Source organism: Meles meles, chromosome 8 (genome assembly GCF_922984935.1).
Source record: "Meles meles chromosome 8, mMelMel3.1 paternal haplotype, whole genome shotgun sequence".
In the NCBI taxonomy this organism is placed as follows: Eukaryota; Metazoa; Chordata; class Mammalia; order Carnivora; family Mustelidae; genus Meles; species Meles meles.
The window spans coordinates 4,811,145-4,827,101 of NC_060073.1; the positions used below are offsets into that span (position 1 = coordinate 4,811,145).

General features: G+C 65.7%; 2 protein-coding genes across 6 annotated transcripts in view; one reads left to right on the forward strand and one right to left on the reverse strand.

Moving 5' to 3' along the window:
• Nucleotides 1-3,182, forward strand: part of CHKA (choline kinase alpha) — a 62,428-nt gene extending 59,246 nt beyond the window's left edge. For 2 of the 4 annotated variants that reach the window (XM_046014719.1, XM_046014720.1), the window contains one exon: nucleotides 1,988-3,182. In XM_046014719.1, coding sequence (XP_045870675.1) covers nucleotides 1,988-2,047 — 60 coding nt within the window. In that variant the 3' untranslated portion in view covers nucleotides 2,048-3,182. The remainder of the gene's footprint in view (nucleotides 1-1,987) is intronic. The other 2 variants (XR_006819931.1, XR_006819930.1) reach the window with 2 other exon arrangements.
• Nucleotides 3,183-4,443: 1,261 nt separating this feature from the next.
• Nucleotides 4,444-15,746, reverse strand: TCIRG1 (T cell immune regulator 1, ATPase H+ transporting V0 subunit a3). Of its 2 annotated transcripts, none has more exons than XM_046014718.1 (21): nucleotides 15,530-15,746; nucleotides 13,764-13,827; nucleotides 12,416-12,543; nucleotides 11,973-12,051; nucleotides 10,970-11,190; nucleotides 10,794-10,879; nucleotides 10,446-10,572; nucleotides 10,280-10,362; nucleotides 10,044-10,137; nucleotides 9,737-9,949; nucleotides 8,985-9,129; nucleotides 7,250-7,389; nucleotides 7,006-7,163; nucleotides 6,842-6,932; nucleotides 6,208-6,326; nucleotides 5,886-6,099; nucleotides 5,520-5,645; nucleotides 5,292-5,396; nucleotides 5,104-5,221; nucleotides 4,690-4,867; nucleotides 4,444-4,606 (listed from the first exon to the last, which is right to left on the reverse strand). In XM_046014718.1, exons 3-21 carry the CDS (start codon nucleotides 12,530-12,532, stop codon nucleotides 4,528-4,530), a joined length of 2,493 nt encoding a protein of 830 aa, XP_045870674.1. In that variant the 5' UTR covers nucleotides 12,533-12,543; nucleotides 13,764-13,827; nucleotides 15,530-15,746; the 3' UTR covers nucleotides 4,444-4,527. The 2 variants fall into 2 exon arrangements, with proteins under 2 accessions (XP_045870674.1, XP_045870673.1); XM_046014717.1 differs by lacking the exon at nucleotides 15,530-15,746 and adding an exon at nucleotides 15,016-15,106.
• Nucleotides 15,747-15,957: the final 211 nt, after the last annotated feature.

Consider the following 15,957-nt stretch of genomic DNA (forward strand, 5'->3'; position numbering starts at 1 on the left):
CACACTGAGAAGGGTAAGACCCAGCTACAAGAACCTCAATAAACAGACAGCAAGACCACATTTATGGCTTCAGAAGACTCCGTATTAAGAGTCTGTTCTCCCCAAACTGATTTCCACAGTCTCCATGATCCCACAGGCTTTTTGGCAGAAACTGGTAAGTTCTAAAATACATGTGACTGAAACAGTGTCAGAGGACTGATTGTGCCCGATTTCAAGATGTATCGAGACAGTGAGGTATTGGTGTAAAGACAGACACCTGATGCCCAGAAACACACTAACACATACAGTCAACTGAAACGCCACAGAAGGGCCACGGTAATTCACTGGGGAAGGGGTTCGATTTTCAAAACTGATGCGGGAACAGCTAAACAGCCCCCTGGGCAAAGTAACGAACCTTGATCCTCTGCCGTACACACACAAATGAACTTGAAACGGTAACAGACCTAAGTGTAAGAGCATCTGGAAAGCAAAGAAGAAAAGCTTTGTGACCACGACGGAGATTTCTTGGGTTGCGTGAAGCACTGACCATAGATGAAAAAAGATCCGGTAAGTTGGGCTCAATCAGAGTGAAAAACTCGTGCTTTTTGAATGGCACCATTAAGAAAATAGAGAGGCAAGCACAGACTTGGAGAAAACGTTGCCAGTGTCTAACGAGGACTCGATCTAGAATGCATAAAGAACTCACAGCTTAGCAGGAAACCAGACAAGCTACTGTATGAACCGCAGAAGATTCGGACGCGTCACAGGAGATAAAGAAATGGCCAGTGAACGTCTCCGGTCTGACTAATGTCATTGGTCGTGCACGAAATGCAAATTAAATCCCCAGTGAGCTACGCAGCACGCCTGTGATGACGGCTCAGACCAAGGACCCGAGCAGCGGGCACGTGCATAGTTGCTGAGGGGGAGGTAGAAGGTCTGACCCGCCTGGAGACGGCCTGACCATACACGTGGCGGGCAGCCCGGCAGCCGCCTGCTTTGGTACTGACCCAAAAGAAGCGAAAGCCCGTTCCCACGCCGTGAGCGGCACTCGGGTGCACATAGCAGCTTTCTGTTCAGTTGCCCCGACCTGGAAAGCGCCTGCCTGCCGGTCAGGTGAGTGGGTATTTGTGCTGTGATGAGCCATCAGACAAGTCCTCCGCGGGAAACGGGACTCCACAGCAGCGTGGAGGAATCCCGGAAACGGACCGAGTGAAACAAGCCAGACACGGAAGGGCCCACGCCGGTGAGTCCATTCAGGGGAAAGCTGTCTGCGGCGATCGGGGATGGAAACCGGGTCAGAGACTGCCTGAGGCCGCGCGCCAGGGCCCGCGGAAGCCGAGCGTGCTGGGGGGCTTCTGGCAGGATGCTGGAGCTGAGCTCCGTGGACGCATTTGTGGAAAACGCCCGGCTCCGCGAAGGGGATCGTTTTTGTGGTCAACAAGTTACACCCCGACGCAGGGTCTGCGGCAGCGATGCTGTAAGCTTCTTGGCAGTCCTTTCCATCCTGAGTGGGCGGCTTCAGAGGCTGCGCTGTCTACCCTGAGGGATGGGGGCGGGAGCGGACCGGAAGATGCTCGGGGGCTGGACGATTCTTGCGCAGACAGGACTCGGGACCAGTGTTTCTGCCGTCCCTCTCCGGCCCTGTGCTGTAATCCTGCGGGTGACCCCAGAAAGTTGGGGTACCTTCTGTGTACTTGCTGGCTCAGCCCTGGGGACCTGCGGCTTTGAGAGAGGAGCCTGCATTGGAGTCTGTGCCCGCAGCCTTCAGTGTAAACGAGAGGGTGAAGCCCGGCAGTGCCAGCCGTGTAGACAGAAGGCCCGCCCTGGTTGCCACACCGGGGTGGCCGGGGTGTCTGAGCTATAGGTGTCCGGGCTCCTGCACGGCCTGCGGCAGCCGGAGCCCCTCTGTTCTGTGCCCTTGGTGGTGGCGGGCGCACGGGCCTGGGTGGGACCTGGGCGGCCTTGGGTGGGAGTCCTTGGTGAGGCTGCTCTTCGTTGTGTCTCCTAGGACTATGCCCAAGCAAGATTCGATGCCTATTTCGACCAGAAGAGGAAGCTCGGGGTGTGAGCGTGGAGGCGCCATCCACTTCATCCCTGGACTGCGTGGGGGCGGCCGAGCCAGCGGGGCCCTCCGCGCTCCCGACGGCTGTCGCCGCGGCAAGCTTGGATGGCTCGCTGCCGGACGCAGATGTGTATGATACGAAAGACTGTATTAAATTGAGTAACATTTATATCCTATCTCGTTCACGATTTCACTCGGCCCCTGCAGTGAGATCGGGAGGCAGGAACATAGTACAGTAGTGCGATGCCTCCGAGTCCTCCGAGTCCAGAGAAGGCAGCTTCTGGCGGGGCCCGCGGCCAGCTGCGGCAGACAGCACGAGCCAGCGGTGTTTCTGCGGGTACTTTTTTGGTAATGTCAGTTTTTCAGGGTTTGAGTTCACATGCTGGGGCGCGCTGTGACCAGGCCCGCGGTAGGTGACAGCGTGTGTGGACGCCGCGGGCTCCCGAGGGCAGCGAGCAAGCGGGAGCAGACTGTGACATTGCTTTGTGGCCTGGCCCACCGCGAGTCCCCCGAAGCTGCTCCCTCACCCTTCTGGTCCCCACGGCGGGCGCTCGAGGCCGCAGACCCCATGCGGGGGTGGGGGGTGGCCGTTGGCTCCGTCCGATGAATGTAGCTCCTTCGGGCTGTTGTACACACTTCGCCCCGCAGCCTCTGCCCCGCCCTCCTCAACCGAATGTGCTTTACTAACTCCAGTCTCGGGCCGGCCGGAGCTGTGGCCACGGAGGCCCGGCCGTTGGCCAAGGGGCGGTGCGGGCACCCACGGGCACACTCGCCTCCCGCCTGGCCTCCCCCCAAAAAGCAGCCTGCGCCCTGCTCTCCGTGGCCTTTCCTCTTTCGCCTCTGCCCAGCCCGGCCTGCGGACTGGACTCTCTGCCAGGGCTGGTGCACCCGGCGGGGAGAGGACGGCCTGACCTGGGCTCTTGGCCAGCTCCCCCTGCCCTCCCTGCTCCGCTGTCCCTGACGGGGTCTTCCTGATGGGGACGAGCAGCTGTGTGGGAAGGTGGGGGGTTCCCTGGAGCTGTGAAACCGCACATATTCAGTGTCCTTGGGGACAGGTGTTTCTACTCCGAGCTCGTACTGGAATTGCCGTTTCTGCTACCAGAGATTGTAGCGTGCAAACAATAAAACCGTACAAACCCCGTCCTCAGTGTCCTCCTTGGGTGTGTCCTAAAGCCCAGGCAGGGCTCCTGTTACCTGGTCATGTCGGTGGAGGGCTCCTGGCCGGTCCTCTCAACTCTCCACCCTCCCTCCCTCCCACCCTCCCACAGAGACCTCTGGAAACACGTAGAAGCAGCTGGGAGCTGTGGGATTTGCTGGTGGAAACTGGACGGCTGGCTTGGTCAAGGCAGGAGGGAGACTTCCCTTCCAGACATTCAGAAGTTTAGCCAGGTCACTGTGTTTTGGTCCCCAAGCAATGACACTGAGCAGTAAACGATACCACGCTCCCGTGTAAGGGCGAGGCTTCCCCCCCACTCCTCCCTGCGGCATCCCGAGGCCCTGAGCAAGGGCGGCCCTGGCCCTGGGGGACGGGCTCCCCCCAGCAGCTGGCCAGATGAGAGCCACTGCAATGGCGATGCCCGGCTTGCCCTGCCCGGGCAGCTCTGGCCTCAAAGCAGCCTTTGTTCCTGAGGCCTCCTGCCGGAAAAGCCACTTTGCGGCTCCTCAGCCCAAGGACAGAAGGCCTCTGGGAAGCACAGGCTCCACCTCCCAGCCAGCTGTGGGACCCAGGCCAGAAAGACATGCACAGTGCCACACTCCAGCCCCCCAGGGAGAGATGGGAGAGACCGCGGCCTTCACTAAAGGGGTGGCAGGACCCAGAGCCCAGCTGAGCCCTCTCCTGACCCTCGGAGCCCTGGACAGGGGGGCTGCCTGCACAGCCTCTGCCGTTTTCTGCAGGATGGGGTGTGTGTTTCTCTCCCCACTGCTGGGTCAGGCTCTGGAGTCCCAGGCTGCTCCCTGCCTCCCTGGGTGGGGCTGGCACCAGGGCAGCCCATCATGCCAGGCACCACCCTTCATGCCCAGAGTATCCCGAACATTCTCTCACAGTCAGTTTGCACTTCCCCAGGGATGGGGAGCTCACCCGCTCTGGCTCAGCCTGGGAAGACACTCATCCCACTAGAATGTGCTGGAAACAGCCCTCCTTGGTCCTAGATCTGCCCCCACTTCAGCCCAAGGCTCTGGGACTTCTGCAGACGAGCTCATGGGGCCTGCCTCTCCCCAACTTCTCAAGGGCCCAAGTCCTAGACCAGGGCCTCCCACCCCACTGCACCCTACACCAAGCTCAGCCCGGGGGAGCATAAGGAAGAAGGGCATAATATAGCTAGGCACGGAGTCCAGAACACCAAGAGTCTATGAGCTGTGACCAGTCTGTGCCCAGAGCCCAGGCCCTGGCACTGCGGACAAGACCAAGACACAGTTCGTTGTCCATCTTTATTTCTGGTCTCTGCGGGCAAGGGGAGGGGCCTGGGCGTGGCCACGGGAGGGCCCTAGTCTTCCTCCCCGGCGAAGGTGAAGGGGCTCAACTTGTAGCCACTGCCTAAGTAGAACTTGTTCTGGAACTCCACCCTGCGGGTGACAAGGGGACAGCTGGTGAGGGGCAGGCCCCCCAGCCCTCGTGCTGCCCGGGGCCAGCCAGGCGGGCCGCTCACCAGTGCAGCCGCAGTGCGTGCAGGAAGGCCGAGAGCCCCTCCATCACCAGCAGGATGGCCACAGTCAACACGGCGAAGGCGGCGAAGACGGGGACCAGCACCACAGCCGCCACGCCCAACTCCCGGCCCATGCGCAGGCCCACACGCATCACCATGGCCCACAGGACCTCCGACAGCTCTGGGGGGGGGGCAGGGAGGTAGCTGTGGAGGCCAGGGCCCAGGGGGTGCCCACCCTCCCCACGCCCCTGGCCCCGTTCCCGTTCCCGGGACCACCACCGACATCCTCCCTTTACAGAGGGGATGCCGAGGTCCAGAAAAGTGACCCGCCAGGCCACCCCGCCAGTAGCTATGAGTGTCCGGTGCAGCTGGGACCCGACCCACAGCCAGTCCGCCCGCTGGGGCCCTCTCGCTCACGGGCATGGGCCAGACTCAGGGCCCAGAGGCGCAGGTAGGACGCCGTATTGGAGATGCAGCCCAGGCAGAACTCGATGGTGTGGATGGCCTGGTGCATGAGCACCTCAGACAGGACGAACTGGGGGGCGGGGGACAGTGAGCCGGGCTGGCAGCCACCCCCGCCCCACACTCAGGAAGACCACACCCACCTCGGCCTGCTCTCCGTCCCCGGGGCACCCCGCTTTCTCCTCATCAGAGCCCCAGCCGGCCACAGAGGCGTCGGAGGAGTCCAGAATCCCCGCCTTGTCGTCGTCCTGGGGGTGGGCGCAGGCAGCATCAGCAGGTCCCCCCCCCCGCCCCCGGAGGCTGAGAGGCAGCGAGGGCAGGGCCAAGCCTCCCATCAGCCTTCATGCCCTGCCCCCACCCCGCACCCCTACCGGCTGGCGGCCAGCGGGCCGGGGCGAGCGGCGGCGGTGCTGCCAGTACAGGAACAAGGGTGTGCCGAGCAGCAGGACGGGCACGGCGGCCAGGGCCAGGGCCACTAGTGCTGACTGCACCGCCTCCTGTGGGGGAGGGGCAGAGCTTGAGTCAGGCCCTCTGAAAGCCGCGCACCCAGCTGGGGCGGCTGGGCAGAGAGCCTGCAGCCCACTCCTCCTCCTCACCCCCAGGCCCCTCACGGAGCCGGGACACCGCGCTGTGAGGAATCCTTCCAGGGGAGAAGGGCACCCACGGCCCCGCGCCCGCATCCCCGCTTCTCAGAGGAGGAGCCCGCCGCTCAGAGTGGCCCCCCAGCCCCAGCACACCTGGGCAGGGAAGAGGGCTTTGTTGGTGGGGCTGCGGGAGAAGAGGAACATGTTGATGAAGTGGATGAGGATGCTGGGGGCGGTCGCCGCGCTGGTGACAGAGATGCACAGCCACTTGTAGATGACCAGGAAGACGAGGTAGCCAAAAAGCCCCAGCAGGAAGATCAGCTCCGGCAGGGTCTCCAGGAGCAGCCGGTGCCACTGGCCAAAGTGCCTGAGGGACGGGAAGAATGGGGTCCCCAGGTCACCCACCGGGCTACCCTGGCCCTGCCTGTGCAGGGGTCCCCCCTCCCCCACCCATCTGAAGAACCCAGGCCCTCACACGTGGTTGAAGACTCCCAGGACCACCCCGAAGGTCATGTGGGTGACCCCAAGGATGACGGACATCTTCATCTTGAAAGAGTTCAGGAAGCTCAGGTGGTTGACGGCCAGGCTCCAGACCTGGGGTGGCAGGAGGGACAGGTGGCACACAGGGGCCTCTCTGCCCGCGTTCCTCTCGGTAGCCCCTCTGCCCCTGGGGGGGCCGTACCACTGCTTGCAACCCGTTGGCCCATCGCGGGCCAGCAGAAGGGAGCGGTGACGCGCACAGACAGGCCGGGCAACTGGGTCCCCGACCCCGCTCTTCCCCGCCACGTGACCCTGCCCACAGCTCTCCTGTGCCTCTGCGTCCTCATCTGTGAAATGGGAGCAGTGCCAGCATGGGCCTCGTGGGACCATCACCAGGACTGTAGACCGCGCCCTGTCATGCGGCGAGCACAGAACAGTGCCCGGACGGTGGGCTCCCAGGAAGCCCGCGCCGCCCTCGCTGCCACATGCTTCTCTCTCCTTCCGAGTGGCTACTGTGTGGGCCCAGCAAGGTGGGCCCCTTGTCCTTCCAGAGCCCCGCACCCCTGCACCCGGCCCGGCCCGGCCCTCCCACCTGCCCACGCCCCCCACAGCAAGTGGCCCGGACTCACGGGGTCAATGCCGAAGGGGTAGGGTCCCAGGAAGACACCGCTGACCGCGGGGTCCAGGGTGAGCAGTGGGTGTTCGGCCAGGAACGCGTCGCTGTGACAACAAGGGCGAGGCGTCAGGGGCTGCCGGGGGCTGCAGGGACTGCGGGGCCGCCGCCGGGCCTCACCTCCAGTCGGACTGGGTGGCCATGGCCGCCACGCTCCAGCCCGAGGGGAAGATGGTCGTGGCGCGGCTGAAGCACTCGTTGTAGATGAAGCCGGTGTAGACGGAGAAGAGCCCCATGAGCAGCAGCAGGTAGCGGCCCGTGAAGAAGGTGCGCCAGATCTGGGCGTGGGGGAGCCGTGAGGGGCGGCCCGCCCGCCCCCCCCCCCCCCCCGCTCCCCTCCACCCGCGCCCTCGGCCACCCCCACCTCGTTCCGCGCCGCCTTCACAGCCGGCCGGTCCTCCGCGAGCACCATGGCCAGGGCGAAGAGGAACATGAGCAGCCCGTGGCCCACGTCGCCGAACATCACGGCGAAGAGGAAGGGGAAGGTGATGATGGTGTAGGGCGCTGCGGGCAGAGGGGCCGGGCGGTCAGGGAGACGTGCGCGTCGCCGCACCTGCTGCCACAGGAGCCCGAGGCCAGGCTCTGGGACCCGGGGAGACGCGGAGGGGCTGTTGGCGAGGCAGGGACTGCGTGTCTGCATCCCCGAGCCCGCCCCTTCCGGGCTAGTCCAGGGACTAGTGACTCAACCTCTCGGAACCTCTGTTTCCCCATCTGTAAGCTGGGGACAGCAATGCTCCTGCTTCGTGGGGCTCCGGTCAACGAGTCTATCCAGGGGCAGTACGGGCAGCCGCAGCACTCAGCGAGAACAGTTCCCGTGGGCAGAGGCTCGGAGAGGCCCTCCAGACCGGCGCGGGGCAAGCTGCAGAAGACCGAGTTGCTCCCGTCCCCTCTGAGGCCTCGCTTTCCCTTCAGTAAAATGGGACGAATCCCTCATGGGAGTTACAGGACCTCGGTGCGTGTCCCTGCTCTGAGCGGAGTCGTGTCCCTCGCTTGATAGAGTCCGAGCCCCTCAGAAAGCGATCTTTGTAGTTGGAAAGGTCCCTGGTGGCTCCCTGGGAGGCCGCCACTGCAACAGGAAGGCTGCCTGGAGCGCCCCCACCTGGGCTTCTTTTTTACAGCAGCCTGAGCTGCCGCCTGCCTCTCCCGGGGGAGGCTCTGAGGGCCGGGAGCCGGTCATAGGGCCCGGAGCCGGTCATCGACCCTGGCCGTCTGCTGATCAGGCTTGCTCTAAGTGGACCGACCTCTGCTAACACGGAGGAACCGCGAGCACGTGAAACGGGCCGGGGGCCCCAGGACAAGCTCTGCGATGAGGCCCCTGCAGGGATGGCAGGTCCCAGAGGACTGCCCGTGACCCTGGTCATCGTCCACTTGGCCTCACATTCTGTCCTCGTGTCCTGCCTCTACCATGCTGGGGGGAACCGAGCACCCGTCTGTAGCCCACCAGCTCAGGCCGGACCCCTCCCTGGCCTATGGCCGAGTCCCTTCCAAAAACGCGCCCACGGCTCACCTCCCACACCCATTCTTTGGACTCAGAAACCCACTGTGGCCCCCACCCAGTGACAAGGGGTGGGGGGCGCTGGGCCCCCTGACCACACCGGAGCCAGCCGGCCACACGAGAAGCCACATCTGGAGGGAGCAAACCGGGCAGGTGACCGGCAGGCGCCACAGCCGCCCCCCTGCCCCCAACCCCCCTCCTCTCAGCCGCTTCCCTGACTGGTTTCTCCCAGCAGCACCGCTATTCACAGGCCACCTGTGCCAGAGTCCCCCCGGCCCCCGCCCCCCCAAAGGGTCCGCTTCTGGGCGAACCCGACAGCAGTGGGGCTGGACAAGCAGCTCCACAGGCTGAGTCCAGCCTCCGAGAAACTGAGAAACGAGCCGGAGTACGCGGCTCAGACCTCAAACCTGAGCCATTCCTCTTGCAAAGTCCGTTCTTTCCCGTGCTGGATCCCGGGTAAACCGAACTAGGGGTGCGAGGGGGGTTGCTGGGGTGAACACCAAGCTCGGACGCTGCTCCCCCTGCCCCCGCCCGTGTGGTGGAAGGATGGGCCCGTGCGGAGATGCCGCCCTCCGGGCTGGGGCTCCACGGCTGGGGCTCTCACCGGGGTTGACCTCCTGGTAGCGGCCCACACCGTAGGCGTCCACGATGCCTTGGAAGCTGGCCGTGAAGCGGTTGGTGCGGATGAGCGTGGGGGGCATGTCCCGGCAGGGGATGCGGTGAACCACGGCGCTCACACCCGCCTCGCTCTGGGGCACCCAAGGGGTAGAGGGACAGATGAGATGGACGGCGGGGGCCTTCGGGGACTGCTTGCCACCCACCCCCCAGCCAGACGCAGCTGGAGATGCGGGGGCTCGCCGGGCAGGCGCCCGGGAGAGCTGGGTCAGCCCCTCCCCTCTCCGTGGAACAGGACTACCTATTAGTCCCACCTGCCCCAGTTCAGGGCGATTTAGGGAGAGCCCGCGATCAGCCGGACCAGAAATCACTTGGGAAATAGGAATACGGCGCTTATCCAGGCGGCCCCGGAGAGGGCGCTGCGTCCCAGTGTGAGCACCTACGAGGCAGCAGCAGCTACAGGGACCCCTGGAGGGTCATCACACCCATTTCACAGGTGAGTAGCCTGAGGCTCCCTCCAGTAGCGCCAGATCACCGGCAGTGCCGGTGGAGCCGGCCTCCTGGGTGCTCCGGCCCCTCCGGGGACTTCGGACGTCAGGAGCGGGGAGGCCTTAGGCCAGGGGCGTCAGGACAGACTCCCGGAAGGAGGGGCAGCCCGGGGCCAAGGCCCGGCGCAGGCGACAGGAAGTGTGTTGGGAGGTGGGAGCAGGGAAGAGCGGGAGACGCCCCTCCCCCACTCACCGAGCCATCCCGCAGCACCTGCTGCAGGGCGGGCAGGTCGCTCGCGGCACACCAGCCCTCGGCAATGAGGCACTTGTGCGTGGCGCTCAGGCTGCACTGGTTGAGCACCAGGTACACCGCCTTCATCTTGCGGGTCTGCACCTGCCAGGGCGGCAGCAGCCGCTGCACGCGGCCCAGCACCTGGCTCAGGAAGCGCTCCGTCTCCCCCAGGACCTGAGGCCAGAGCGGGCGGTCAGGGCGGCCGGGCCGGGCCAGGGGGGCGGGGCGGGGCAGCCGGCCACGGCCACGGCCATGAGCGAGCGCCCACCTCTTGCAGCTCCTGGCTCTGCTGCTGCAGCTGCTGCAGGACCCCCAGGCGGCCCTCCTCCTGCTCCACGAACGGGAACACGCAGCAGTGGAAGCTGGCGGGGAGGAGGGGTGATGCGAGCGGCTGGGGGGAGCTCCGGTTGTGCGGAGGCTGAATCTGAAGGGTGCGTCTGGGGCGGGGGACGGGGTGCTGACACGCCCCGCCCCCCGGGGCAAAAGGCCCCCCACGGAGCTCACCAGTCCGTGATCTTGCGGATCTTCTGCCCTATCTGCTCGCCCCAGTAGGAGATGAGGAAGGTCATCCACGTAGCCGGCTCCCCCTGCAGGACGGGGCTGCTTGACCTGGGCTCCGGCCTCCCACCCCAGGATGCTCTCCCCCACCTGCCGGGCCTCCAGCCTGTACCGTCACCGGGTCCTCCAGCGGCTGCTCCGTCTCCCAGAAGCTGGCGATAAGGAAGCCCCGGCAGGCCCTCCAGAGCAGGCGTTCCAGGGCGGCGGCCTTGGCCGGCTCCACGGCACCTGCCACAAAGCTGCCAGGCCAGGCCACTGTGCTCAGGACGGCCCAGTAGGACAGCGGCCCTGCTCCCTGGAAGGAGGCGGGAGCCCGAGGCCGGGCCAGAAGAGGAGACACCCTCGAGAGCAACGGAAGTTGTGGGCCCGAAGGAGGAGGCTGGAGGCAGTCAGAGGGTGGAGGAGGAGAGCACTGGACAAGGAGTCGGCCAGGAAAGATCTGGAAGTGCCCCTTACTTACTTGACTCTCAGGTCCTGGTGGGGCCCCCCGGGGGGCTGGAGCAGGGGGGTTCTTTCCAAGAGCCCATCTGCAGGGGCGGCTGCCGACTAGGGGCCAAGAGGCACCACTGAGCCCCGCGCCCATGTAGGGGCCTGGCCCCCCCGCCTCTCCCCTACCCCGCGGGGGCTGACGCTGACCTGGAGGCGATGGCCCTGGCCCAGCACGGCCGAGTGCAGCCGCAGCTGGTGCAGCTGAACCCGCAGGGACTGCTGGTTGCCCCGCACATCCCGGAGCTCCTGGGCCAGACGGTCCGTCTCCTCCTGGATGCGCAGCAGGTCACGGGGCGGGGGCGCCAGCAGCCTCCCCTCGGGGGGGGGCAGCACCAGGCCAGCCCGCCGCACCTCCTCCTGCAGGAAGGCTGGGTGCGGAGTGAGAGGGGTCAGGGGAGGCCGTCGAGGGCCCACACCAGCTCACGGCCAGTTAGCCAAGAGCCATCTAATGTCTACGGGTCTCAAACGCCCCCCCAAACTCAACTGGCCCCCAGCTAATTGATTCACGGAGTCCACAACCCCCAGAAAAACCCCAGGCCAAACTCTATCCCCACAGGGCCACTCTCCCTATCCTGAGCTCTCTCCCTTGGCCACTGTCCCACTGCGCCTGGGTCCCACAGTGGGGTCCAGGCAGGTTGGCCCGAGCACTGGGGGGCCCGGGACGAGAGCGTGCACGGAGCCCACGGAGCTGCCTGGAGGCTAACAGACCATTGAAATGAATGTGCTCTGACCTCCCCTCTCGTCAGCTCCTCCTGGGAGGAGCTGCCAGAGGGAGGGGGACCCTGGCCTGGGTCAGAGAAGCGGCTCCTTGGGGCACCTGACCCTGGATACTGGCCTCTGCCCACCCCAGTCCGTATGAGAGACAGAGTTCTGTCCACGTCTCTCCCCTGCTGGGAAACCGCAGTGGCTCCGAGTGCGCCCTGGATGAACTCCTAGGCTCTCATGCACTACTCGAGGCCTTCTCCAAGGCAGCCTCATTCTCAAGGGCACCCCACGGACCCCAGCTGCCCCGTCCCTGGCTCAGCAGGGCCTGGCCTGGACCTCCCTTCTGCCTTCCACCTGGGGCACCAGGACTCTTCCTTTCAGGCGGAGCTCAACTGGCACCCTCTCCAGGAAGCCTGCCTGGGATGTGGGCCTGAGGCCAACTCACTGAAGGTTTTCTCCAGCTCTTCGCAGCGCCGAACGTCCCCCACGAAGCGTCTCTGGAAGGCGCTCACCGAGGCGTTGAGCTGGGGTTGCCGCACAGATGGGTCAGACTTCTAGGGAGGGGGTCAGGGAGGTCCCCCCCACCCCGGGGGCCCAGGCTTGGCTCTCGGCAGGCCATAGCTACTCCCCCCCAGAAAGGTGCTGAACGCACCCCGAGCCTCCAGCGGCCCAGCGGGAGACAGACCGGGCTTTGCGTGCTCTGGGGAGGGTGTGACGGGGTCCCCGGAGGCAAGGGGGCCGCAGCGGCAAGGCTGGCCTTTCCGAGAGGGGAGCAGCCGCGACAGAGGGCGCCCGGATTCAAGCAGGGGCCCTTGCGGGGGGAGGCGGCCCGCCGTCTGGGACGCGTGGGGACGAGGCCCCCTGCCGCGCCTGTCCGGCCCCACTCACGTCTCGGAACTCCACGAGCCCCCGCTCGCCGAGCTGGCTCACGCAGGCGTAAGCGGCCGAGGTGGGCAGGAAGAGCTGGACGAGCGCCACCTCCTCGCTCCGGAACATGGAGCCCATGGTCCTGCGGCCTGCGCCGGGGGTGAAGGCTCAGTCGGGGCGGCCGGACAGCTCCCCACCGACGAGCGACGCCCTCCGCCTCAGCTCGCGTCACCCATGGGAGGTCTGCTACCGACCCCGCCTGACATGCGGGGAAACTGAGGCCCGGGCAGCTTCAAAGGGGCGCTGAGGTCCCACGGGAAGCAAGCGGAGCAACCGGGAGTGCAGCCCGGCCTGGCTGGCCTCGCGGCCTGACCCACGGCCCCCGGCCCCGCACTGGCTCTTCTCACACGTGCCCTCTGCTCCCTGCTGTCCCTCCTCTGTGACCTGCCCTCACCCCAGGCCCTGCTCGTCCTTGGGGGCCCCAGGCCGAGGGTCGCCTCCAGCGGCTGGCCTCCTCACTGCCACAGCCCTCGGCTGGCCACGAACCCTCGTCCTTCTACACCAAGGAGCGTCCGTCCATGTCGACAGACAGCCGGGGGCTGAAGGTTGGGGCTGTCCCCCAGCCCCCGAGTCCCCCTGGCAGCTGGAGCCCCCCCGGAAGTGTCTGTGTGTGCCGGGGGGTGGGAGCCTCCAGCGGGTCCCCTGGTGCCCTCGCTGAGGGCAGAGAGGCCCGAGGCCAGGTTGGGGCGGGACCTTCCCCCGAGGCTGGGACCGCTTGGCGGCCCGATGTCCAAACAGGGGCGGAAACAGCCTTCCAGGTGTCGAAACCCGGGAAAGTGAAACTGTGGAAGCTGACAGGGGCAGGACGGCCTGGCGGGGCCCTGCCCAGACGCCGCGGGGGGAGGCCCTGCAGATGCCCCAGCCGTGAGCCGGGGCTCCAAGGCCATCGCCCTCAGGGCCCAGGGCCAGCCACTTCCCCTTTGTGGGACTCAGTTTCCTTAGCTCTCAAAGTGTCAGGGAAGGGGACAGGCGTGGGTGAGGTCCCCAGCTGAGGGTGACCATTTGGCGCCAAAGCACCGCCTGCTGTGGGAGGGTGGGGGCCTGCCCAGCTGGTCACTTCCTCCCCCGGGCCTGGTTTCCTTCAGTCTACACAGCGTTTCCTTCAGTCTACACAGGCAATGCAGCCCCTGCCCCCACCTGAAAGAGGAAAGAAGGCGGAGAGGCAGCCCAGGACCGTAGCAGCCCCGGGGGCCTGGGCAGGGAAAGGTGGGCAGGAGGGGCGAGGCTCCACCCCCAGAGGGCCAGGGCCCAGGCTCCAGAGTGTGGCTCAGGCTGTGACTGGCTGTGTGTCCTTGGGGGAGCCTCTCACCTTCTCTGGGCCTCCACTTCCTCTTGGGTAAATGGGACTTGGCCACCCCCAGCAGAGACAGGACCTGGGTGGGGAGATGACAAAAACAGGCTCCACGTAACCCCTCACCCATTCTACCTCACCGTGACCTAACGGAATCCTGGGGAAAGAGGACCTTGTGGCCTTGGTTTACAGACTCACGGACAGCTCAGTGCACCTGGAGAGGTGGAGTCTGGGATCAGATGGTCAGCAGGTGGCTAAGTCAGGCCAGAGCTGGCCTTGGAGCTGTAGGTCTGTCCTCCCAGGGCACAGTATGCGCTCGGGGGCGGGGGCTGTTCTCTGCCCAGGGCCCCCTGAAAGGCTGGGCTGGACAGATGAGGGGACTGTAGGGAACCAGGTCTGGGGACCCAAGGGATACAGCAGCCCCAGGCTGTGGCCAGTTTAGCCTGGTAACCGTCACTCACAGGGCCTCGGCCTGGGCGAGCCCCTTGGGTGGGAATTCCCTTGGATGGGGTGGGCGGGGTGTGCAGGGACCTGGTCAGACCCCCTCCCCCACAGGTGAGGATGCCCCTGGCTCACCCCTTACCCCCCATCCTCTCTGGACCCTACCCAAGCGGGGGGCCGGTACCCTACTCCTTTTAATGGAGCAAATGAAGATTCCTCAGTCCTTTGGCCTTCAGGATCCAGACTGCAGCCCCCTCCACCCTCTACTCCCCCCTCCTCCTGGTCCCTCAGGGGCTGAGGCTAAGGCCCACTCCTTCAGGAACCCACCAGATCTCTCCTCTAAGCCCCTGACCCATGATGATGAGAACTGAGCTAGAGGAGAGAGATCCTGCTGCCTCACCCATTCCAGACTGGTAGGCTCTGGAGTTAGAGTAACTTGCCTCCAGCTCTTGCCTCCAGCTCTGCCTCTTCCTAGTTGGATGGGACTCAATTTCCTCATCTGTAGAATGGGTTCCCCCCTCCGAGGAAGATGCCCCCGAGAAAGCCCTGAGCGCCACCAGAGCAGCACCAGGACGGGCAGAGTCGGGCCCAGTAGTTAGCGACTGTTAACTCCTCGTCCTCCTCTTCCCTTCCCCCCTCCCACTCCTCCTCCTCCTCGGCGCCACCGCGGCCCCCACCAAGGCCCGACACCCGGCGGGCCGGCAGACTGAGTCGCATGCACTGGCCCAGCTGGGATGGGGGTTCCAGGACCCCTTTCTCCGGGCAGGGCGAAGCAAGGGTGGCAGACGGAGCTGGGGGGCCCTGCGGATCCCGGCTGGGGCACACTCACCCCCGCGTCCGCCGCACGCGGCGCGGCTCAGCTCTGAGCTCCCGGCTCCGCGTTCCCGGCCGCGGCGCCCACGCAACTCACTTTCCCCGGCGGGCGGGCCGCGAGGGGCGGGGCCACGGAAAGCCCCGCCCCGTCCCCTCCGGGCCCGGCGGGGAGGGGCGCGGGAGTTCCGCGAGCTGCAGGCGGGGAGGCAGGGCCTGGGCTGCGGCCCCGCCCGCCCTCGCTCCCTCGCGGGAGGCTGGGGGACGGGACGTGGGGCGGGGAGGCCGGGGGACCCGAGCCGAGACCCTGAGCCGCGCCGACCGCGCACGCCTGCGTGGCCGGGATGCGGCTGCGGGGAGGCGGCCGGGACTCGGGGATGGGAACCTCCCACACACCCAGAGGGCTCGCTGGGCCTGCGACAGATGGGAGCCCAAAGCACTGAGGCTTGGGGGTCTAAGGGCCTCGCGTCCCCAGCCCGCTTCCCCACCTCTAGGACCCCTTTCCTGAGGCCGCGTTTGCACCCGGTCCTTACACCTTCCTGCCTCTTGACCACCCAGGAGAAGAGCCTAGGCTCCAGGCCCAGGGGTCCTGGGTGGGTGCAGCTCTCCGCGGGCCTTTTTCCTCAGCAGCAGGAGGATACTGAGGGCCGGGCCAGGCTTGTGATGTTCCGCGCACCCAATGGTAGTTGTTGCTTCTCCTACAGCCAGGGGCGTCCCTGTGACTTTGCTGATTAGCTCCCCGGGGTTGGTCATGTCCCAGCACCCCTGAACGGAGACTCACGCATGTCCAGCTGCCTGCACTTTGGACAGACCAGGACCATACCCACTGGGGACAGGAAGGACAAGTGGCCTCTCAGCTCTGGTGATCCTTGAACTTCACACAGCAAGGTCCTCTGAGGGATAGGGGAGCTGTGGGCAAATGAAGCAAGCCCCAGAGCTGGGGGTGGAAAGTTACAGCCAA

Excerpts from the sequence above, each read along its gene's own strand:
- TCIRG1 (XM_046014718.1), bottom strand. The coding sequence starts at position 12,532 with ATGGGCTCCATGTTCCGGAGCGAGGAGGTGGCGCTCGTCCAGCTCTTC. Across the intron at positions 5,397-5,519 it reads GGCCCGCTGGCCGCCAGCCG|GACGACGACAAGGCGGGGAT; the intron begins GTAGGGGTGCGG and ends GCCCACCCCCAG. Across the intron at positions 5,222-5,291 it reads GGGACGGAGAGCAGGCCGAG|TTCGTCCTGTCTGAGGTGCT; the intron begins GTGGGTGTGGTC and ends CCCGCCCCCCAG.